This window comes from Aphanomyces invadans, assembly GCF_000520115.1.
Source record: "Aphanomyces invadans strain NJM9701 unplaced genomic scaffold supercont1.48, whole genome shotgun sequence".
In the NCBI taxonomy this organism is placed as follows: Eukaryota; Oomycota; class Saprolegniomycetes; order Saprolegniales; family Verrucalvaceae; genus Aphanomyces; species Aphanomyces invadans.
The window spans coordinates 36134-58325 of record NW_008580193.1 but is presented as its reverse complement, the minus strand read 5'-3'; the positions used below and the strand labels follow the sequence as shown (position 1 = coordinate 58325).

The 22192-nt window shown below is 56.2% G+C and overlaps 6 protein-coding genes across 7 annotated transcripts; 3 read left to right on the top strand and 3 right to left on the bottom strand.

Annotated features, from left to right (window-relative positions):
* Window positions 1-2110: 2110 nt before the first annotated feature.
* Window positions 2111-3983, bottom strand: H310_13171 (hypothetical protein). The gene is made up of 2 exons (XM_008880567.1): window positions 2885-3983; window positions 2111-2826 (listed from the first exon to the last, which is right to left on the bottom strand). The coding sequence occupies exons 1-2, from the start codon at window positions 3954-3956 to the stop codon at window positions 2153-2155; spliced, it is 1746 nt and encodes a 581-aa protein (XP_008878789.1). The 5' UTR covers window positions 3957-3983; the 3' UTR covers window positions 2111-2152.
* Window positions 3984-4856: 873 nt separating this feature from the next.
* H310_13170 (hypothetical protein) lies at window positions 4857-6696 on the top strand (the record flags this gene model as incomplete). Its single annotated transcript, XM_008880566.1, has 4 exons — window positions 4857-5833; window positions 5889-6074; window positions 6126-6391; window positions 6442-6696. The coding sequence occupies 4 exons, from the start codon at window positions 4857-4859 to the stop codon at window positions 6636-6638; spliced, it is 1626 nt and encodes a 541-aa protein (XP_008878788.1). The 3' UTR covers window positions 6639-6696.
* A 2003-nt stretch (window positions 6697-8699) lies between these two features.
* Window positions 8700-11851, bottom strand: H310_13169 (hypothetical protein). Its single transcript, XM_008880565.1, has 9 exons — window positions 11492-11851; window positions 11224-11447; window positions 10908-11165; window positions 10692-10864; window positions 10279-10462; window positions 9943-10238; window positions 9709-9892; window positions 9234-9627; window positions 8700-9185 (listed from the first exon to the last, which is right to left on the bottom strand). Exons 1-9 carry the CDS (start codon window positions 11835-11837, stop codon window positions 8860-8862), a joined length of 2385 nt encoding a protein of 794 aa, XP_008878787.1. The 5' UTR covers window positions 11838-11851; the 3' UTR covers window positions 8700-8859.
* Window positions 11852-12067: 216 nt separating this feature from the next.
* On the top strand, window positions 12068-13847 carry H310_13168 (hypothetical protein). Its single transcript, XM_008880564.1, has 7 exons — window positions 12068-12168; window positions 12218-12361; window positions 12413-12484; window positions 12536-12788; window positions 12832-13044; window positions 13095-13349; window positions 13396-13847. The coding sequence occupies exons 1-7, from the start codon at window positions 12091-12093 to the stop codon at window positions 13614-13616; spliced, it is 1236 nt and encodes a 411-aa protein (XP_008878786.1). The 5' UTR covers window positions 12068-12090; the 3' UTR covers window positions 13617-13847.
* On the bottom strand, window positions 13727-16448 carry H310_13167. Of its 2 annotated transcripts, XM_008880563.1 has the most exons (14): window positions 16273-16448; window positions 16051-16208; window positions 15781-16009; window positions 15464-15725; window positions 15279-15412; window positions 15112-15234; window positions 14857-15069; window positions 14755-14811; window positions 14606-14707; window positions 14497-14557; window positions 14332-14451; window positions 14211-14286; window positions 14000-14165; window positions 13727-13952 (listed from the first exon to the last, which is right to left on the bottom strand). In XM_008880563.1, exons 1-14 carry the CDS (start codon window positions 16438-16440, stop codon window positions 13887-13889), a joined length of 1935 nt encoding a protein of 644 aa, XP_008878785.1. In that variant the 5' UTR covers window positions 16441-16448; the 3' UTR covers window positions 13727-13886. The 2 variants fall into 2 exon arrangements, with proteins under 2 accessions (XP_008878785.1, XP_008878784.1); XM_008880562.1 differs by having other exon boundaries at window positions 14332-14557.
* A 115-nt stretch (window positions 16449-16563) lies between these two features.
* H310_13166 (hypothetical protein) lies at window positions 16564-21974 on the top strand. The gene has a single exon (XM_008880561.1). It carries the CDS (start codon window positions 18642-18644, stop codon window positions 20223-20225), a length of 1584 nt encoding a protein of 527 aa, XP_008878783.1. The 5' UTR covers window positions 16564-18641; the 3' UTR covers window positions 20226-21974.
* Window positions 21975-22192: the final 218 nt, after the last annotated feature.

Below are 22192 nucleotides of genomic sequence, written 5' to 3'. Positions count from 1 at the left end.
AACACACGTGTACCATGCTAAACGAGCTGGTGATCTAAAGGCACGATAAACCGCGTCCTTCGCAAAACGTTTCGACGTGTGAGATCAGTGCGAATGCGCCTCTGCCGCGTCGCCGCATTTCCGCCGTCGATGCATCACGGCGTAGGACGCAGGACTCCTCCGTCCATGTCGCAACAGAGTTGCAGTCGTCGGTCGTGTCGCGATCGTGTCCGGATAAAATCGTTGTAGTGGTTGGTATCCGGATAAACATGGCGCGAAAACCAGTCAAGGCAGTGTTTGAATTGCTTCGATGCGACGGGCGGTGTCCTTGACGGCGGGGATGCTGCTGTGCGCGGCGAACGGCGGCGAGTACGCTCCTAGCATCGTCGGCGGGAATCGCATGTACAACTCTGCGACAAAGGAATGCTTCATCATGCGAGGGATCGCGGACGACGACCAAGTGAGCGACATCAAATACGCAGTGAACAAAACCCATTGTAGCGTCCAACTTGAAGGATACGGTCGATATCATTGAATGCGTTTCGGCTGTACAAAATGATGTTCCAACACGCACATCCGACAAGTCTATCAAGCACATGGACGAGCTGGGAGTGTTCGACATGATCTATGCGTCCCTCGCAAACGTGTTGAGTACTTCGGAAAGTATACGAGCATTACGATGGAATGGGGACCAAAAGGATCACTAGTGATCGAGGGTGGAGTCATCCAAACGCAAAACGACCTGACATAGTCACGCTACCCGACCAAACACTTCGAGTTTCGCCAGCTTCTGATCAAGTACATACTCTGCAGCGTTCGAAAGCACGATAGAATTTTGTCGTTGCCGACGAGATCTTGCTGCAAGAAGTGGAGGCTTCAGTATGTGTCAAGTAGTACACGACATACATGAAGAATTGGATGCGTGGAAACGCCCGATTCATGCGCTACATTCCTCTGGCAAATGCTGGGCTAACAGCGGGGGCAACAAAGTCACAACCCAGAAAGGAATAAGCACAAACGACTACATTGTGATGAAGATGACGGGGCTGCTACGTGAGAGCACGATGAAGAACGGTGTGACGAAGACAAGGATCGAGATCTACCTCATAAACGAGTTCTAATCGGACCCTACCAAAGTGTTTTAGAATGGTCAAGGGAGTCTCCGCTTGTGATGGCAGTCGAGGAATTTGGTTGTTTTCATGCTGTTTCCGTACGTGCCGCGAACATGGACGATGGTGCCCTCCGATTCTGCCAAATCCAGCGTCATCTATGCCTTTTTGGTGGCCATTCATGCTCACGATCGTCGAGCAGGTCAAATTTCGGCACTTTTCTGATACTCTCCCGTTCCCTGACAGCAAAAGTTTTCCAACATTTGTCGAGATGGTGGAGGCATGGACCTTAAAGAGCATCCCGGGACCGTTGCGGCGCCTAGTTGCACAAACTTGATTGTCCACAAAAGCCAATCCATCGCCACACGACCTTGTTGAGTTGTCGAATGGAAACTTGTCCACACCGCCAGCGCCACCAGTGACGACAACCTGCGTGATTCAAGCAACCAAGTCGTGGATGCCGCAGTGTAGTCGCGGGAGTTTTGTTGCCAACACCAACCGACAAGTGCAAGACAACCAGCCGCCAAGACGCGCCTTGTACCCCCATGCGATGGTGGTTTTAGTCGAGCTGACAGACCCAAACTTCATGGCGGAAACCTCAACTTGTACCTGTGACGCCGAAGCTCCCCGACGTGGCAGCAATTGCAGGACACGGGGGCCACAGTCAATGGAAGCTGGGTACGACAGCAAAATGTGTATTGCAAGGGCATCGTACTGCTCCGTTCATGACTAACCTCTGTGCGACATGCTCCAGAGCAACCCCGACGCGCCCAAGTCTATCTTTGCGGCGTTTCTTTGAGTCATGCTGGCCACGATTTCAAGACTCGGAATTGCTGTACCATGAACAAGACGCCGAGTTTCGGAAAGGCGAGCAACTGATCGAGATCCATGCGACTGGAGAGCGTCTCAGCAACATGTTCCTGGTCATGTAACTCAATCCATTGTCGTTGCATCGCGTTGTATGCCCAAGCGCCACGAAGAAACGCCCAAGAAGGTGAGTTCCCAGCAATTGCACTAGCAACTCCAGTCGTGATCTCATCGTGATTCCATGTGTAGTGCAGTGGTTAAATCGAGTTCATTTGGTTCTTGGCGACCTGTTCCGCCTTGCGCAACTCGGCAGTCTTCTTTCCCGCCGCGATGCCAAGGCCTCCAAACACAAGCAGCATGACCCCGAGAAATGCTCCAACTGCCGTGAAGATCACCTTGGGGGCGTCTGCATTGCTCGAGAGTGTGTTGCACTTGTCCGCGTTGTACACGGCGCAGTTCGACCCCGAGTAACACCCAATGCACGCGCAAGACCGGGTCTTGTCATCGCCAACGATGCACTGACCATGGGACCCACAGTTTTCGTTGGTCGTGCATGTCCCGCCTCCTTCCGGCACCTTGACCTCAAACCCACAAATCGACTCTTCCGTGGTCGGGTTCGGCGTCTCGACGACCACTTCGCACTGCTCGCCCTTCTTGTTGCACACGGCGCCCTGGCGGGTGTTGGTTTCCCACTTATCTGTCGGATCGAGCTTCAAACTCGGGTGCTTGCACTCGGGCATCCACGTCTTGGTCACGGCAAAGATCGGATTTGCCCCTGGCGTTGGTTCTGGTGGATTCCATTTGCAGATCGTGTCCTTTGTGAACGCTCCAGTCTGGACGACCGACGGATTCGCTTTGAATTGCGCCAACAAGTTGGTGTAATCGGCCGTCGGCGTTTTCCCAGGAAGTTCCTCGAGCTTGATGCTCCCGCCTAGCTCACGCAAACCAGACAAGTCAAGCTAAAAATGCGCCAAACACGGCAAATGGACCTGTGAAAAGAGGGTACTTGGCATCTAGGCCGAGCGACGCCTGCCCGAACGTGTACGCGAGACCGCCAGAGTACACGTCGGTGAAGCCCTTGGACTTGATCGAGTCGGAAAACAGGTACGGCACCATAGTCCACGTGCGGGGCGTGTACGTGTCACAACCAAACTCCCCGAGCGCCATCACGATCGGGACTCCCTTCGCCATCTCGAGGAATTGCTCATACGGGGCAAATGTTCCAGGCACGTTGCACCAACGATACTCGTTGATCAGGTAGATGTCGATACTTCGCTCCATCATGCCGTTCTTCATGGAGTCGCCGCACAGAAGCCCCATGATCTTCATCACCGTGTATACTTCGGGGGTCTTCTTTGTCCCACCGTTGACTGGCTCGCCTGAACTGTCGGCGCCGGCGTACGCCAACGGCAAGATACGAAGGCTCTTGGCGTTGACGCGCATCCAGTTCTTGAGATCTGACGTGTATGCTTTCACGCAAGCCGCGGCCGTCAGGTCATGCTGCATGATTTCGTTGGCCACAACGACCCCCAACGTGTTATCGTACGGCGCAAAGTCCTTGATGATGCTTTTGCCGTACTTGAGAAGCAACGCGGGGTAGCACGTCTTGGTTTGGTCCTTTTGAAGCTTCGTGACCCCGTTTTCCACCACGGAGGTGCCGTCGGGACTCCATGTTTTCGTGATCGTCGAGTACTTGTAGTCGCCGTAGTAATCCAAGTTTGCAGGCGACCCCGACACCAAGACATACACCCCCAAGCTGTCCATGTGCTTCATGAACTTGTCGTACTTGAGGTCTGGGTTCACGTTGTACAGACGGAACGTGTTGAACGATCCGATGAGTGCTTTCAAGTTGGTCTCGATGATGGGTCTGCTCAAGTCGTAGTTGGCGTCGCTCACGTCATAATCGTACGTGATCCCACGGATGAAGAAGCGTTCCCCTGTCTCTGAATTGTACATGCGATTCCCACGCACGATAATGGGGGCTAGCTTGCCGCCCTCGACCTCGGATGCGCCCAGGAGCGCCGCCGCCGCCGTCGCTGCTCGAAGCACCTGCCACAACATTGTTACACTTGCGAACTGGTCGTTTCGGCCAAAAACGAATGTCTTGAACGAGTTTCAAACGCACTTTGAGCACCACCTGTGTTTTAAAAACGTTCCATACACACCCCTTGAATTCTCGTTTCCGATAAAGATTGGCGACAGCAGGCTGCGATAGCAGAGCAGCGTCTCAATCGCTTTCGTATCAATCTTTTAATCCAACATGAGCAACAGCAAGTTGGCATGCCCTGCGTACATGCTACTGAAGGGAATTCCTCGGGAATGTGTGTGACCTTGGTCGGGACATGTTTGAAACGCTGTAGAAAACGTCTGATATCGATGGATTGTTCAAAACACCTTCCAGCCCAATTTTCCCTTAGAATTACAAATTTTCAATATATTTCGTGGTTTTGTAGATGTTGTTGCGCTCTTTGTACTGAGTAATATAGATCAGGTTGATCTCAAACAAATATGTGGCAGTTGTAGAGGAATCGTCACCTCCAATTGTACAGTGCGCGAAATAATTATATGCGCACATTGAAATCTTCGTGATAAATGTCGGATATGACATACACGACGACCTCGGATTTTGTTTCCACAAAGGGTATACTAGTACATCGTTTTAACATACAACTGACGATAAAAATACAACCTCTTCTTTGTTCCAAAAAATAAATTGCTTCACTTGGTCAAAACACCAAATATTGACTAATATTTGTTGAACAAAACAGCAATAATAATCAGTTCAACTCAGCGAATGTGCAATACGTTGAGACATTGACAATGTACCTGGTAAATCAATGAAGCCCGGAGATGTGTTAAATAGGTTTAACGCAGGCTTGGCTTGCGTTAAAGGCAAAGTTGTACGTGCGATTTGATTGGTTGAAATTAAATATGGTCCATGGACCCAACTAACTGGACAAAATGGCGGGAAAGGCAAAGGGCAACGGCGGCGCCATGCTGTCGAGGCCAGACGGGTCCCAGATGGAGCGCGAGCTGCATGAAAGCAATGAAGCAATCAAGTTGTGTGAACTGGCCATCCAGGAGCAAGAGATGCATATCCTGAATCATCGACGAGCGATGGAACGACACACAGAGCTGTTGAAACGACAGCAATATGAACGACAAGATTTGCAGATCCAGCGCGATAGTTTGCTGAAGCGAATGGAAGTCTTTCGACAGTACAAGCGCGGTGCAGATCTCACACCGCTGGAAGGAGCGCCGCCGTCGAAGAAGACCGCACCATCGTCTCCTGAGCCATCCCGAGATGTGCGAGGTACACGGTCGTCCTCGTCGACCGCGATTGCACCTTCACCACCACCAACGACTGCTCCCCCGTCCCCTATGCCTCAAACGCCTCGTACCCCACGTCATTCGGCTAATGACGTCACTGTTGTATCGGGTCCCGTGCGACCTCGAGTCGTCCCATTGGAGACGACGTCGTCTGCAGACGCTGGAAGTTCGTCTCGACGGTCTGGATCGTCCTCTCGATATCCCGATCGCTTCTGGTCCACAACAGACAAATGCAAAATCCTCGGTCAGCCGCGCACGACGTTGGTCCCCGACCAGTGTGATCGGAAAGTGCGGTGCTCGGCATTTCACGCCAACCTGCCTGACATCCTCGCCACCACGTCCGACGAAGGCATGCTTCGGCTTTGGCACTACCAACCCACCCGTCGGACATTGTCACCGATTTCCTGTGTGCCGTCGACGACGCTACGAAAGACAAACGCATGCGTCGAAGGCCTGGCGTGGAATTCGACTCGATCCAAGTTGGCCATGGCGTTTCGGGATCCGATCCACGACAAAGGCGGCATTTGCATCGCAGAATGGGATTCGGATGCGAAAATCCATTTGCCACCGACGACTGTGTGGCAGGCCGACACATCTCTCCATCCCAAGTGCGTCCACGTGTGTTGGAATGTCTTTGCGTGACGATGGTTGAATCGCGCGTAGGGGTGTGTCGTGTATCGGATGGCTGGACGAAGCGTATTTTGTGACGGGTGGCGCCAAGCATAAGGTCGTGTGCTGGAACCATGCGACCCGCCAAGTCCAGACCTTGCATCAACATCATCGCAGTGAAATTCGCGCAGTGTGCCCGCACAGTTCCGGCAATGCTGTCTTTTCCGGGGCCCTGGACGGGTACACACACGTTCGACGGATATCAAAACGAGCTCACGTTGTCGCGGATAGCGTTGTCGCCAAGTTTGACCTGCACACGCAAACCGTGTCGGTCGTGCGGGAGTGGCGGAAGCCTGTCATTTCAAAGATCAACGCGATTGCCGAACATCCGGCAAACCCGCACTTGCTCATGTACTCGTGTGTGAACCCGGGCAACCAAGTCATGATGTTTCACGATCTCCGACAGCGCTCGAACGACAACATGCCGTCCATGGTGTGGCACAAGCTTCAGAACAAAGCGATGAGCCAGCACATTACTCCTCGGTGGTCGTCTGCCGGTACGCAAGACTCGTTTGCGTCAAAGGTTTGTTCGTGATCTTTTGTCTAGGCATGCACGTTTCGTGTGGAAGCACGGTCGGCGATTTGTTCATCTGGGACTTGCGCGCATGCCGACGGGTCGAACCGCCCCATCAAACGGTCAGCATGCACCAGGCCAAGGTCCTCCATGGGCTCTGGCACGCAACTCAAAACGCCATCGTGACCGTCTCGCACGACCGGAATCTTGGAGTTGTCACGTTTCAGTAATGGAGGAAGCGATTCGTTGCCATCCGCGCGTGCTGCGTTTTGAACAAGGTCGATCTTGTTGGCTATCCACAGAATGGATGGTGGTGGATGAATATGGTGTTCACCTCGGCGACACGCTGGTGTGACATGCACGTCGTCGCGGCAGCTGACTTCGTTCAGCTACCCATGCTCGCCAAGTTATGCCCTCCTCCTCTTTCGCCATGAACTTGACGCTTGGATGACCCACATCGTTCTCATCTCTGTCCCCCGACGATGCCACGTCATGCTGTCCATTTGTCTTCGTCCACTGCATACCTCATGAATGCAACTGGTGTTGGCTGGACGACCAAGGTGCTTCGTCACTTGCGTTTGAATGCGGTGTGAATGGCAGTGTCAGGCAAACTAGGTCCGTTCTGGCGAAACCTCGGATGTCAACCGTCGATGATTATGCAACACACGGCACAGCGTCCGCCGAAGGAACTGGGAGGAATCGTTTGGCTCGGGTCATGGAAGTACCAAAAGCGACAATTTGATGTGTCGAAGGGTGCTCATGACGAGTGTCCAGGGAGATCGCAGACGTCTTGTGGATATTGTGCATGCTGCGATAGACCCCCGCAAGCGTGGTGGTGGGTGGCCGCAAAAGAAATTGCAAACGGTTGTTTTGGAACGTTGTCGGTATCGCCCCGCTCCGTACGCCACAGCACCCACACACGATTCCTGCAACTTGTACCATGGCGCTGGTGGCGACGGCCCCACCATGGCCTGAAAGTCGTCTCCATCGACGTCGCATGCACGGTGGAGCTGCACGACAAACGGCATCGCAAACTCGCACAAGGCCGACTACTCTCCCGGCCTTTCGATGGCAGCAACGCCCATGAATGTCCAGAAATATCGCTTGGCCGGCAGGAACGAGCGAGGTTGTCGCCGAGCGATGTGCTCCCGATGACACCGTAACTCGTACAGCCGAGCACCGACGTACGAAATCGGCAGCGTCTGCTGCTGATTTCAACGACGCGACCAGTTGAGGACACACGTCGACAGGTACGTGACTACGCTCAACGTGTACGTCTGCGCTTGGAGATGGATCGGGCAGACAAGGCCCGACGACAGACCCCGAGATTCTCGCCAGGCCCCGTCTGCCCGATCGCTTTGGCACATGTCCGCGTGACCTCGAAACCACGACGTCGAGCAGGACGTTGATCGATTCCACGCAGACACCAACTCCACAATGTCCGTGGAGTGTTCGTGATGCTCGTGCTCGCCATGCATGACGACGGCCGTGATGCGTCGCAATCGACCGGAACCAGGTTCTGCCACGCACGCGGTTGGACTGAAACAATTCCGAGCCGGGTCCACCTTGGGACGATGGCAAAAGCCAACCTGCTAGCCGTGACAGAGGCACAAGAGGCCGCCACGTACTTGACGACAGCAAGGCCCGGCAGGACCGCGATGTCGGCACCGAGTGTGCGACAAGCGTCGACTGACACCAACGCCAAGGATCTGTGGACGGACGTGTCCATGGACAACGATCCGACGACATTCGTTGCGATCATAGCACACCGACGATGGAGCGAAGAGGACGCGATGGCAATGAAGGGAACGGAAGGATCGACACAGAAGGGGCTACCGCCGTAGTACGGCGCATTGGGCGGGATCGAGTGATGTCGACGTCCGCTTCGACATGTCAGCCGATGGACCGTTTGTCGCCGAACTGGTCTTGTTCGCTCTGTCAAGTGCAGCACGTAACGAAGCCAACAAAAGCACGTGGCACAATCACCCCGACGCCCATCACGGCATCGCCATGCGCTTCGTCCGAGTCCAACCCCGTGACAACAACGGACGAGTGGCTGTTGCCATTGGCGTCATCAGCCACCGACGTCATGTTTGGATGCGTTGGGACGGAGCGGTGCGGTATCGCTGGCGCCGTTGGTCTAGCAGAAGCCGTCGTTGCACTTGTTGACTGCCAGCACCACTCATCGGGTTCGGATCCACCCGTGGTGTCCAGTGCATCGACAAGGCTTCCACCGTCGTCACCGGACTCGTCATGTACACCGACACTGTGCACCCCATGGACGTCAAGTAGCGGCGGGTGTTTTCTACATCGAGCCAAGTTGGCCTTGACGGAGTTGCCGCCGCATGTCGCGCACGCGGAGCCCTTGTCGAACAACGACACAGCCTTTCGGCGAATTCGTCCACAAGATGGAGGATGACGTGGTGCGAGGGAAGGGGGGGGGTGCATTACTTAAAGCACTTCCAACTCGGAGCGCCGAGGAATGTAAAACTTGCGATTGTACTTTTTGTTGTCGGCGATCGCGGCCGCGCGGGTGCGTCGCATGTCCATGAGGTCGGCGTGGCTCATGCTGTGAATCGCGTTCGGGTCCTCGGACAGGAGCTCTGTGTAGATTCCGTACTTCTTGACGAGTTTTCGAAGAACGTAGGCGTTCGCTTCCGGCAGCGCGAGGCCATACCGATCCATTTCCTCGAGCACTTCCAACGCGCTACGCAGTCGGCGCTGGCACGCAAAGTAGTCGACCAAGTACCCATAGAACGTCGCGTCGGGCTTGATGCCTGCAACACACCGTCACACTCGATGGCGTCGGCGATCCTGCCACGCACCTTTTGCATGCAGCTCGTGGACGCAATCCAGGGCCATCTGCGGTCGCTTCGCCCGCGTGTACATGCGCATCAAGCTGCGGTACGTAAATATGTCTGGGGTCACGTTGTGCTTGGCAAATTCCTCCGCGACAAACTTCTTGGCCGTTTGGATGCGGAGCGCGTTCGTGTGGACGCTCAGCATCGTGTTGAGCAACGCGACGGACGGACCGTGCAACTCGAGGCACTTGTGGTACACTTTGATCGCTTGGTCTCGGTTCGAGTTTTGAAACTGGTTGAATTCTTCCATCGGAAGCGGATTCCACGCGAGGGAGTCGACGTCGGCCGGGTCTTCGTCCTCGGCTGGCGGCGTCGGGCCCAGAATGTACCGTGGCACCGGGATTCGGTTCCGGTCCGACTAGAACCGACTTGAGACACACTTTGCCCAGGACAAACGAACAGGATGGACATCATGATCCAATAAAGATGCATGCCGTACCAAGTACTTCTTGAGCGCTTCCTGGTCCTCGGCGGAGAGGCCCTTGGTCTTGATCGAGTTGAGTGCGCTGTCGACGACATCGTCGTTGTCGCGGAGTTTGAGATTGTCGTAGCTATCTTCATCGTCAAAATCGTCGTCGTCATCCTCTTCGTCGTCGTAGCCCATGTTGTGGTTCGAATACACGCTAGCACAATTCGAGTGAGAGTGACTTTCAAAGCGAGCACGTCGCGGTACTCTTGCTTGCCGGGACGGTCCAAGTCGATCAGGTTCCCGTTGTCGTCCCACTCGAGTTCCGAGTACCGCTTTGCGGGCAAGATCGGTTCAAGAGGCTCTGGTGGTGCAATGTTACACCGCGCCCGGCGAACGACCGACTTGATCTGCGCTCGTGCGTACACATTGATCAACGAGACGAGGATCGTATTCGTCTGGGGCACGGCATACTTGTCCATCAGGTACACGAGCTTGTCGGCGCTGCGGAGGTCGCCGTGACGTGCCGCCGCATTCATCATGTACCCATACACGACCGTGTCCTACCCGACTAGTTAGAATCGTCTTGGCCGAACGACGCACCGGAACAATGTCGTAATTGTCTTGCATTTCGTAGAAAAATTCCCACGCTTTGTGCGCATAGTGGAACGACTTGGAGCATGCGTGGATGAGGCTCGCATACGTCACGTTGTTGGGCGTGATTTGCAAATCCAGCATGTCCTCGAGCAAGTTAATGCATCGCTCGACGCGGCCGATCTTGGCATACCTACAAGCCACAGGTCATGCCACCATGACACGACCACCGGAAAAACTCGCGAGCGGTGTCAAACTCCATGGGGAAAACGCGGAAAATGGACTCTTCCATCGAGCCAAGCACCACGAGACAGCCCAACAAAACCTCTTCCCCCAACAAGTCCAAATGAATCTTGATTCAAATGCAGCACACATGAAGAGCGCAGCAAGTCATGGTGCGCACCAGCAACACGACAACGTACCCGTGGATCAACGAGTTGAACGTGATGAGGCTGGGCTGGGCGACATGCGACCGCATGATGTGGAATGTCTCGAACGCGCGGTCGATGTCGCCGACCGCGATCGATGCGTTCATGAGGATCGTGAACGACACCACGTTTGGCTGAATCCCGTTCGCTTGCATTTTCTCAAAGATCTAGACCAGAGTGACGGGGACCGCCATCATCGATGCCACGTACGTTGTATGCCCAATCGGGGCGGCGACTGCGCGTGCACGCCTGCATGACGGCGTTGTACGTTTGCAACGTGACGGGGACGCCGAGTTCCTTCATGCGACCCATCACGCGCACCGCCTTGGCCGCCTGCTTGGTTTCGGCAAGCGCGGCGATGTACAGATCATACGTTTGCTCGGTGGCCTTCAATCGCGGCGACAGCTTGCGTGGGGTCGTGACGACTTGGACAGCATCCGAGTCGTTACCCGACGGTGCGGTGGCCCACTTTGCACGCACGAGTTGAGCAAGGACGGGACACACATTGTTGGCAAAGTCGACTTACCGTGGCTGGGATAGGTCCATCCGTGTGTTGCTCGAGCTGGTGGAGAATCGCTTGGACCTCGTCCGCACGCTTGTGGATAGCGTACACTCGCATCATGTCGTGGAGTTGTTCGATCGTTTGGTCCTTCGACTTGAGCCGGTAGAACGACTCGGCGATTTCATCTGGATTCATGTCGCGCAATGTCACATCCATGATGTCGTTGTACAAGTACTCGCGGTGGCGACCTGCAGCAACCGTCAGTTCCGTCGTCCTGCAACCACCAACGCACCCGAATTCATGATTTCGTCAAAGGCGAGGTCGTACTCCTTGAGAAGCTCCGTGTCCTGCTCAAACTCGGCATACGCAGCCTCTTGCTTCAAAAGTTCCTTTTGCTTGCGCTTGGCATCACGCATGCGCCAGGCAAGGTCCTTGTGGCCGCGTGAGATGTCCTTTTTCTTCTTCTCCTGCTTTGTCAGCGTCTTCGTGTACAACCGTGGGATCTTGACCACGGACGCAGACGCTCCATCTTTTCTCTTGAGAACGACCGGAGTAGCGTGGAATGCACGAAAGGTCGTCGCTGTTGGCCGCGCCGCCGCCGCCGCCGCGCGCTTCCACAGACTCGCCGCCGCCAACATGTTTGGAATTTAACACGCAAATTGTTGGTCGAGAAACTCAATGGCCATGAACCAATCAAATCGCTACTTCGTTCAAATCCAGCCAATCAAATTGCGTTTTCGCTCGAACCAATCAACTTCAAAGACGTCGAAACTGCTAAAAACGCGATTTTATGGATATAACGTGCATCGGTGTTGCGTTTTAAAGTTAAACGTGACATCGGAATGACGGTCATGATCCAGAGTGTTGGGTCGTCGATCCCCCTTGAGCAACATGACGGCGGCGTACGTCCTCCTGGTGATCCGCGGCCTGGAGCATGTGGCAGTCACGGAGATCCAGGAGAAGCTCCATGTAGAAAAAACTCTCTGTACTAGGCTGACATGCACCATCGATGTCGTAGATTGCCTCCATCGAGGTGTTAACACTTCAACCCGATCCGTCCAAGCCTCGCATGGACGTCGAACGAGGCGAAGCTGCCGTCGGGAAGATTCTTCTGCATACCACGTCGCCGCAAGTGGATGTAAAGTCCCTCTGTTCGATCCAAGTGAGTGCCAATCGTGCTGGTTGTGCAACGCCTAACGAGTCGCCGTGGCAGGCATGTCTCGCCTACGTCGCCCATGCGTCAGACATCGACACAGATACACCCGCTGGTCTCGCGCAAATTGGCGTGGGTACTCGTCTTATTCACGGCGCGCCTTACCTCCCCCTTTATCCACAGGCTCTGGTGGAGCACGCACCGGTCTGGAAAGACTCCGTCGCGGTGTGGAGGTCGGGTCGCGAAAACGCTGCCACCGACGGCCTTCGCTTCCGCGCGTCCTGTGTTCGAGACGGCAAGCATGCCTACTCTTCCGAAACGATTGCAGGGGAAGTTGGCGCGGCGGTGCTGAAGCGGCAGACGGGTTGGACTGTGTCCCTCGTCGACTTCAACGTGGAAGTGGTCGCACTTGTCTTGCACCACCACGTCGTTCTCGGTGGGATGCGCCGCTTTCGCTATTTTCCACGTACGACGTCTAGGCCTATCTTTGGCGGAGAATTCCAAGACCGTCAACTTTCGGGGCGGTCGGCTCGCTCCGGAACCTTGCCGCCTCGCATCCCTCGACTACATCTCAACATTGCGACCGAGCACGGCCTACATGATGCTCCAGCTGGCCAAATGCGACGCTGGGGATGTTGTGTTGGACTGCATGTGCGGCGTCGGGACCCTTCCTGCTTGTGCCGTGCTGTGGGGTACCGTCGATCACATCGTCGAGTACAAGTCACGACCGCCGTCTTCGTAGGGCCGTCCGTGTTTGGTATTGGTGGGGACGTCAGTAGCGAAGCCATCGCCCAAGCCCATGTCAACTTCAAATGCCACCGCGCAGCGATCTGCCAGTGGTCGGCGGAAAAGCTGCCGCTTCGACCCAATTCAGTCGATCGCATCCTGGTCGACATGCCATTCGGGATGCGATGCGGCAATCCAGTCAAGAATGCGCGGCTGTACCCGAAAGCCATAGGCGACATGGCGCGGGTGCTGCGTCCTGGTGGCGTCGCTGGTACAAAACTCAACCCCGCCGACTTTTTCTCATGTGTGTGATGCAGTGCTCCTTGCCATGTCCAAGAAACTCGTGGTCCATTCCGTGCGCCTCGTCCCGTCGTTGACGATCAAGGAAGAGCTGCAGGTCAACATTGGCGGCCTGGGCGTCGGCTTGTTTGTCATTCAGAAAAACGCGTTGATGGCACCAGCGCCGCCTTCCTCTGCGGCCAAGCGGAAGCTCGAAGACACCCACGACGCGCCAGCACCGTCCGAAGCAGCCGCGTAAACATGATGGCATGGGGTTGCCGCCGTTCAAACATTCGCACGTTCAAAACCGAGTGGTCCGTGCAAGCTCAGGTCACATGCACCGCGGGTAGAGTTGGAATCAACAAGTAGAACAGAGGTCAACGGCCGCGGATATACCGACATGCGCGGGATGCTCTCGCGTGTAGCGGAGTCAAGGATGGGATGGTTTGCAGCGATTGAATGCAAAGGGCATGTATTCCATGGCAACACATGGACGAAACTACGCTGCATGCGCGGGTGGACGCACTGACTACGAACCAAGTGCGACGTCGGACGGGAGAATCTTGCGAAAGCTGTACGCTCCTTGGCCATCAAACTAGCACACACGGTCGTGAGGGCTGCAAGAAGGCATAGCCACGGTACTTGAAGGACATAGTCGTGGTATTTCCACAGCGACTGGCGATGCGACACCGTGAAGAGCGTGATGCGTTGCGACTTGCAGTACGCATACATGAGTCCTTCAACGTCGACGCTGACGGCCGACGTGCATTCGTCCAAGATGGCAAACTGCGGGGCGTGGTAAAACAGCCTACAAACGGACGTACTACAGGCCGTCGACACCCGCGGTACCCACCTCGCCATGGCCAGCCGCTGCTTCTCGCCGCCACTCAACACGTCCGCCCAGTCCTTGATGGCATCCCACCCATCCACTAACGGAACGCTTACCCAACGCGCGGGTGTCGACGAGGCTGTACCGTCGATCAAGTACTCGAGTTGGACCAGCTGCAGCAGCGCCAGCAAGTCGGCGTCCGTGCGGCCGGCGGCCACCATCTTGTCGACACTGTCTGGGTACAAGATCTGGTCGCGTAACGATCCTACCACGACGACGTGGTCACGTGCGATTGCACGAACAAACAAACCAAGCGTCAAGTACGGGCGCTGAGGGATGTAAAAGAGCTTGCTGCGAGCGGGCTTCACCAGCTACAGCAAAAGCCGTCGAGGTACGACAAAACGGACGCGGCGACGCACCTTGCCGCCAAAGACGGGCCAGAGTTCTCCGAGGAGGCGAAAGAGGGAGCTTTTTCCGCACCCGTTCGGACCGCACACGACTACGTTCATGCCCGACTCGACCTGGCCATTCCATGACGACGATCTGTCTGGCGTATGGTGGCAAGCACCTTGAACGAGAGCGAAGGGACAAGGACGTCGCCGTTGGGCGTCATGAGCGGCACGTTCTGCCAGAGTCGGTGAGTCGGCGATGGCCATTGCGCTGTCCCCACCTCAAACTCGATCACGTTGTCCTTGTACTCGATCACGCCAGGGGCGTTCGTGTTGCCGCTGCTGCTTTGGATCATCGTACGTTTGTAGTTGCCGGCATGGAGATCGTCCAGGACTTGAATCATGTCGGTCACGCGCAGCGTAAAGCCAGCGAGTCGTGTGAGCTCCCGCCCAGAGAGGACGAGGCGACCCATCGCTTCGGCCAGCTTCATCAACTAGACGCGAATCAACCGCGGATGGACAACGGGATCGCATACCATCTTGCCCGATCGAAAGTAGTCCTGCATGCGCTCGGCGTGCGACGACGTCGCGTGGCGCGGGTCCGATGCGTCCAGGAACGGCCGCGACACGAGTAGAAACCCGACCACTGTTGCAAAGTACTAGGGTGGAGCATGATGCATGTTCGTGGCTCGGCGACGATTACCTTGGCAACGACGTTGTCGATGACGCTGACGGAGAAGCGGAACTGCTGCGCCTGCCGAATCAACTGGATCAGCGCATCGTACGACGACTGCACGATCGAATGCTCGCGCTCGTTGCCGTGGTAGAATGCGATTTCTATCGGGGCAACCGTCATCCTCGCGGGTCACGGCGCGCCGACGACAGTACCTTCGCTATGTGTGATCAATCGGGCGTTCACAAAGCGGTAGTTGCCTTCCAGACGTTGTTCAGCGATCGTAAAGCGCCCCGTGGGCTGCCGTAACCACGTCAGGAACACCCCAGACCCGACCAAGTAGCTGAGCATGGTTGTGGGGCCCGACAACCCGATCGTTCCAGCAAGTTTGAACGCGTAGATGGAAATGTCGAGCACCGGCTTGGTCACGTTCGAGTACAAGTCAGAGACAGACGTGGCAAAGCGCTCGACATCGACCTGGTCCAGGCATGCATGTGAGCCTCCTTCGGACAACGAAGAGAGAGGGCGTCACCGTCAGGAGCTGGTCGGGGTTCGAGATGCGCGTGTCGAGGTTCGACACCTTGTAGTACGTGTACTCGTGGAGGTACTTCGCATACAGATACGTCGACAGGCGCGTGCGGAAACGCAAGCTGAGCTCCGTTTGTCCGTACTTGAGCAGGCAGTTGACCACCGAGACGGGTAGCATCACCAGGAGAAACCGCGACAGGTGATGAATAAAGTCCTTGCGGCATCCGCTGATACTATACAGGGTGTAAAACGCATCGGTGCGATGGAGACGTACATCGCGCGCTCGATGGAGGTCATCATGTGCAAGATCGTAATGTCAAACGTGGTGCGCGCTGTGAGCAATCCCGCAACAAGCAGCGCATACGCCACTTCCGGTGTCCATAGCCCTGGCACAATGATGCGAAAGAGTCGAATGAACCGATCAAGAAAGTCCTGGACGACATGGCGCCATGAGGAACGACGACTGCAGCAAAGGTACGGTCGACAGACCATGTACCTTGTTGATCGCGACTTTCTTGTCCTGGCCTTTTTTCTTTTCAGGAGTGTACTGCGAGTTCAAGGTGCATGCAATCTCAGCCTCTTTTTGCCCTTTCTCGCGGATGGCCAGCGCCAGGGCGATCACAGCAAGCGCCGCGCCGCCGGCAAGCTTGCTTTGTGCCGCCATGATCGGAGAGATTTTGAGTATATTGTGCGCGTTTTGATTCGCTATAATTATCATCATAAAACCCTTTCATTGGATAAAATAGGAGCTTTTGATGGAATTGCACAATTGGCCAAAATAACTGGTATCGTTCCTGATTGGTAAATACAACTTGAATTGCACGGTGATTGGCTAATTATGAGAAATGAAAAAAAGGTCAATGACGAGAACAATCACCCATCGATCAGCGGCAACGCCGCCGTTAGATGTGGCGGGAGGCCTCGATCCAGTGTTCCGAGCTGTTCGAGAGGCATGGTGTAGATGCGCCACGTCTTGATGTCGAACAAGTACAGCACCGCGCGAACCTCCACAGAGAGGATACCTGTGAGCACAGCAGACGCTTTGTCCACATACTGTGTGCCTTGGTAGACCCACTTGGACGCGACGAATTGATGCTTCGCAGACGTGTACAAGAACACCGATGTGGTCTTGGATCGAGTCGTCGCGCGAGGGAAACGCCACAGCACCAAAACAAAGCACAACGCGCAGTAACCAAACACGAGCCCCAGCAACAAGGTGAAGCGGCCGACACTGCCGATCTCAATCGTCCCTCCGTGGCAGATCACTTGGAAATCCACTTGAGCCACGGTACACACCCGTTCCACCACGACAGAGTAGGACGCCGGCGACGCAAACTCCCATATAGCCGACGCCACCCACACGACAATGAAACTCGTCCACGAATACTTTTGCGTGTACTGGTGCGTGAGCACGGAGAAGACGTCGTTGATGATGTAGGTCATCCAGTTGAGTTCGCCCGCCGTCAGGATCACCATGTACCATGGCTTTCTGTCGAAATGGAAGAAGGACACAAGTCCTTGGAGCGGGCGCACGAGGACCAACGACGATGTTGAGAGCAAGCAGATTGCACAGAACGCGCGCAGGAGAATGAGCGGTCGGCCGATCCAGACGAGCGACGCAACTCGACTGAACGACGTCATGTTGGCAGCTTCGACTTGGCCCTTGAGCATCACAATGTAAACGCACACCACACACGCCACACACAGCATAACCAACGTGATGTACTGCAACAGCCATCGCATGTAGAACGCCACGTTCAGCGGAACTTCCATCGGGTTCACGGGCAATTCTTCGTTCACAGTCGTCGTCGACATGGACGTAATCGTGGTCGCGTCCCCCTCGAACGACACGACCTCCCGGATGCCCTGGACCCAGTCGAACATGTACAGCCATGCAAACAGCTCAAAGTCGGCTTCGCTTTCGTCAAACACGTTGACGCGGGCCAACGAGTAGTTGGTCGCGATGCCGTTGCGCGGCACGACATACTGCACGACCGTGACCGCGACATCGTCTCGGAGTGTCTGCTTGACCTGCTGCGCTTGGTGGCGCAACGAGTTTAACACGTCGGGTGGGAAAGATGCCGCCGCGACGAACGCTTGGGCGTTTGAAATGAACTTGAACGACGAGTCGGGGGAGTCGTACTCGAGGGCTGTTGCGGCTGTGGCGTTGAGCGAGGGGGTCGCGAGCACTGCCTTGACCAGACCGCTCGTGTCCACCGTGAGAGTGTCTTGCAATCCGATGCCGCAGAGCCCGCGGTAGCTGAACGAAACGCACGGGCGGTCGTCCATCGAGAGAAAATTCGGGTCGGGTTCACACAAAATGTTGCCGCCGCGGTGGCTCCATCCCGTCCACGCCTTCACCACGGGCTGCATCGTAAACGAAAAGTAGATGGACCAGAACGCTTCTTGGATCGCGGCGTCCATGCCAAGCCAGTGCTTGAGTTGATTCGACAGCTCGAGGTACAGCGATCGCAGCGCGGAAGGACATGCGACCCGCTTCATCTTGACTTGCCCAAACGGACCGAGCACCGACCGCAACAACGACATTCCTGGCCCCAACGGGCTCGGGAGGACGCCCTCCAACGCATAGATGGTTTCCACACTCACGTTGTGGTAGGCAAAGTTGCCGCTGACGCGGAGCAGGCTCTTTCCGCTCGTGACGCTCGTGTTCAGCATGAGCAGCGTGAGGTCGCACGCCAATGGCCACGCCATCTTGAATGTGGTTTGGACTGGGAACTGGAACGATCCGTTGGATGTTTTGAGTGTGATGGGGTAGTTCCATCCAAAGGCGTTTTGAATCGAAAACGACTCGACGATGCCAAGCGTCTTGAAGTTTTGCCACTGCGTCGTGAACGTCGCGATGCCATGGGATTGCCAGAGCCGTTCTTCGTCCGCGACTGTGTTGGCGGGCCTGCGAACGGATGCGTCCAGCCACTGGATCCCTTCGGCACTCGTCTTCAAGTACGAAAACACCCCCACGTCCAACGGATCGCCCCAGCACTGCATCAAACTCGCCAAGTTGGCATTCCGGACCATCGATTCCAAGTACACGGCGCCATCCCGCGCGTCCGCCACACACCGCGCTTGCCGCTGTTCGGACGGCGCCATCTCCCACCGCCGTCCAAAGTCCACGTAGCAATACGTGGTCATGATCCACGGCACCATGCACCCGTCCATGCTTCGCAGGCCCTGAATGACGTTCGCGAGCGAATTGGCAGCATCTTGGACTGCGATTGCGTACAGCGGCGACACCGCGACAACGGACGCGGTCATGTTGGTCGTCGTCGCCATCGCCGCGTGGTCGGCCGTGTGGATCTGGATGTTGGACATGGCGGACGTGACCTGGAGCATGCTGTTGAACCAGTTGCACACGTACACGTGGGTGTCTGTGTCAAAAGAAGCCCACCAAAAGTCGTTCGCCATGGCGGATTTCGTCAATTCCAAAAACGTGTAGCTGCCCGCAATCGACGTCGTCATGTACATCAAGCTGAGGAAACCAAGCCAAGCGTGTTGGGTGCCAAACGTCGGGACAGGACCATTGCCGGGGGGCACGACGAACCGGGGCACGTCGAACGTATGGCCGGTGGCGGATTCGCCCTTGACAAGTCCCCACGTTTTAAAGTCAAACAGCCAATTGTGGACCGGAACCATGCCCGACATGATGCACGTCATGACGTCCAAGTGCCACGACGTTGCGGCAGCCGACGGCATGCAAAACGCTTCCGTGGCGGCTGGGATAAGGGCGTGGTTGGTCGCAGTCCCCTTGGGCCGCGGTTTGTGCAGCAAGAAGCGGCAGGCGCGGACGACGCAGTACGCTACGACAGCGCACGCGGCATGGATCGAAAACAAGACGCACACGCGGCCAAAGCTGCCGATTTCAATTGTCCCACTCGTGCACTTGATTCCGCGGCGAAAGCTTGTGATGGAGCATGTCCGTTCGATCGTTGCGTGTGCGACGTATGGCGACGCCAACTCGACGGACATCACTGCAATGAACCCGAGACAGCTCCCAAGAGCGGCATAGTCGCGAGAATGCGTTTGGGTCAGAGGCAGCAGCACATCGTTCAGGACGTACTGCAGCCACAAGGTCTCACTCGACAAAAGCAGTCGCTCGACGGGCGACCGATCGTAGTTGTGGAATGCCGTGACCTGGTTGCCCACGTGCAGCGCCGTCGTCGACGTGCTCAGGATGATGACGGCCGTGATGCCCCGAATAAACATGAGCGGTCGACCGATCCAGACACTGCCGAATACCCGATTGTACTGAAACAGGTTGGCGCCGTCGATTTGAAACTTGGCGACCACACCAAGCAGCGTCATCGCGACCGCCACGACCGTAGACATGGCCGTGGAGTACACGACCAAATACCAAAAGTACACACACGCTTTGCGCGGAAGCTCTTCCGGGTTCACCACAAAACGCACGTACGGCACCCGCCCCGACATTAAAGTTAGGTTGCCGTGGTCGCCCTCGACGTTGTACACTTCGCGGGTGCCGTTGACCCAGTCGTACATCGTCAGCCACCCCATGAGCGACCACGGGTCGGACGAAGAAGCAGGCACAACGTCCTGGGTCACCAGGACGTTCGTCGAGCCATTTTGGACCGCCATTTGCATGAATTGCACCCTCAGCGCCTGGACGTCGACGTTTGCCTTTGCGACAAGAGGCCCGACCTCTCGCTTGACAGTGTGCAAGAGCGGTAGCAGCGTTGCTGCTTTTGCGAGTGTCTCGTGGCAAAGGGCGGCGCGCGCAGGACTCATGGCACACACGGCAGGAATGTCGCCGCCGTTGAATGCCAGCACAATCATGGCAAAGACCACGTTCAAGCGATCGAACTCGATCACGAACGGATCTTGATTCTGGCACCCATCGTTGTACGCCAAGGGCATTTGCGGGAACGGTTGTGGGTCCGCAAACGACAGGCACAGCGGACTTCCTCCGTAGAACGCCAAGTTGGGCGCGCGCCAATTTGCCGGGACCACGTCGATGACGGGGTCTGTGAGCTGGTTGAATCCGTCGAGGAGCTCGGACGATTCCGTCAGTGCGTGCAGGAACTGACGCTGGAACGTCGAGAAGATGGCCACGACCGACGCCGGTGGCCGGACGTGGTACAAATCGAACCCCATCAACGGTCCGATCTCGGACCGGATGAGTTGCATGCCAACGGTGGAGGCAGGGCCGTTGTACTCGACGTCCCAGTCCATGCCCATGGCAGGGAGCGACGCATTCGAATTGAGCACCAAACTGCACCCGTAGTACGTGCACACGCTCAGGTCATTCCAGAGGCCGACGGCGGAACGGCTTGTTGACCACGACGCCAAACCACGATACATATACGGCCAGGACGACACTGTGATCGGCTGAACAACCCCGAGCGCGTTCACGATCGTGATGCTATCTTCAAATCCGAGCTGGAACCGGTTCTGCATCTGGATTGTCCAGTGCGCTAGGCCGTGCTCGTGCCACCACTCGACTTCGTCCTTGACGGACAGCCACTCGGACATCGCGACGAGTTGATGGACCCACGCTGGGCCACCCGCCATGTCCAACATCGGCGTCAAGATCGTCTGGTTGATCGAATGGCCAAACGATGACTCGGTCAGGTCGGACGAGTTGACGTTTCGCAAAAGCGATTCCAAGTACATGGCGGCGTTGTCCTGTTGCCGGTTGGCGCATCGCTGCTGGCGCAAGGGCGAGTGTGCCATTTCAAAGTGCCTGTTAAAGTCAACCCAACAGTGCGAGATGACCGTGAAAACATTCTCGTACAAGCTGTTCTTTCGCAGCGTCGTGACCGCGACGTCCAACGGCAGCGGCTCGAGCATCCACCGGCGCGCGGCCACCGCCCGCATGTTCACGAACGTATTGATGGCCGAGTAGTTGCCGAGCATGGCGGACTCGCTATCGAACATATCAAACGGCCCGGATACGTCGAGGATGAGCTTGGCATTGAAAAGATCCGCTAGGTACGTTTGGCCACCCGTTGTGTTGAATTCGCGCCACCAAAAGTCGTTGGAGACATACTCGACCAGCACAATCAGGTATGCAAAACTCGTCCCGACGGTGCACAAGAGGTAGATCGTGCCTGCGCAGGGCAGGACGACCCGAGTGAACCAGGCTGGCACGCCACGGTCGAAGAGCTTTGACGTGTCGAGAGGCGGGAGCATGCAGTTGAGCAATGGCAGTGGCGTGACAACGGCCATAAATTAGCACCTGGATACGTGGCGGTTTCATCCTCGAAGGGTCGCCGTGCGAGCGGTTTTTTCACGACGTAACCGACACCTCTCCTCCATTCGGTCGATTCGGGCACACGGTGCATCGACCTCGGCGTTTTTTTGCGATGTGGACGGAAGCGCCTCCATCCTTCGCTGCAATGCGAGAGCTCCAGTGGTGAGTCCACAGCGCTTCTTGGGTATGA

Excerpts from the sequence above, each read along its gene's own strand:
- H310_13171 (XM_008880567.1), bottom strand. The coding sequence starts at position 3,956 with ATGTTGTGGCAGGTGCTTCGAGCAGCGACGGCGGCGGCGGCGCTCCTG. Across the intron at positions 2,827-2,884 it reads CAAGTACCCTCTTTTCACAG|GCGGGAGCATCAAGCTCGAG; the intron begins GTCCATTTGCCG and ends TGCGTGAGCTAG.
- H310_13169 (XM_008880565.1), bottom strand. The coding sequence starts at position 11,837 with ATGTTGGCGGCGGCGAGTCTGTGGAAGCGCGCGGCGGCGGCGGCGGCG. Across the intron at positions 10,865-10,907 it reads GCCCCGATTGGGCATACAAC|ATCTTTGAGAAAATGCAAGC; the intron begins GTACGTGGCATC and ends ACTCTGGTCTAG. Across the intron at positions 9,628-9,708 it reads AAGCGCTCAAGAAGTACTTG|TCGGACCGGAACCGAATCCC; the intron begins GTACGGCATGCA and ends AGTCGGTTCTAG.
- H310_13168 (XM_008880564.1), top strand. The coding sequence starts at position 12,091 with ATGACGGCGGCGTACGTCCTCCTGGTGATCCGCGGCCTGGAGCATGTG. Across the intron at positions 12,362-12,412 it reads AGTCCCTCTGTTCGATCCAA|GCATGTCTCGCCTACGTCGC; the intron begins GTGAGTGCCAAT and ends TCGCCGTGGCAG. Across the intron at positions 12,789-12,831 it reads GCACCACCACGTCGTTCTCG|GCCTATCTTTGGCGGAGAAT; the intron begins GTGGGATGCGCC and ends TACGACGTCTAG.
- H310_13167 (XM_008880562.1), bottom strand. The coding sequence starts at position 16,440 with ATGGCGGCACAAAGCAAGCTTGCCGGCGGCGCGGCGCTTGCTGTGATC. Across the intron at positions 16,010-16,050 it reads ACCTCCATCGAGCGCGCGAT|TATCAGCGGATGCCGCAAGG; the intron begins GTACGTCTCCAT and ends CACCCTGTATAG. Across the intron at positions 14,558-14,605 it reads GGCCCGTCTTTGGCGGCAAG|CTGGTGAAGCCCGCTCGCAG; the intron begins GTGCGTCGCCGC and ends CTTTTGCTGTAG.
- H310_13166 (XM_008880561.1), top strand. The coding sequence starts at position 18,642 with ATGGGATTGCCAGAGCCGTTCTTCGTCCGCGACTGTGTTGGCGGGCCT.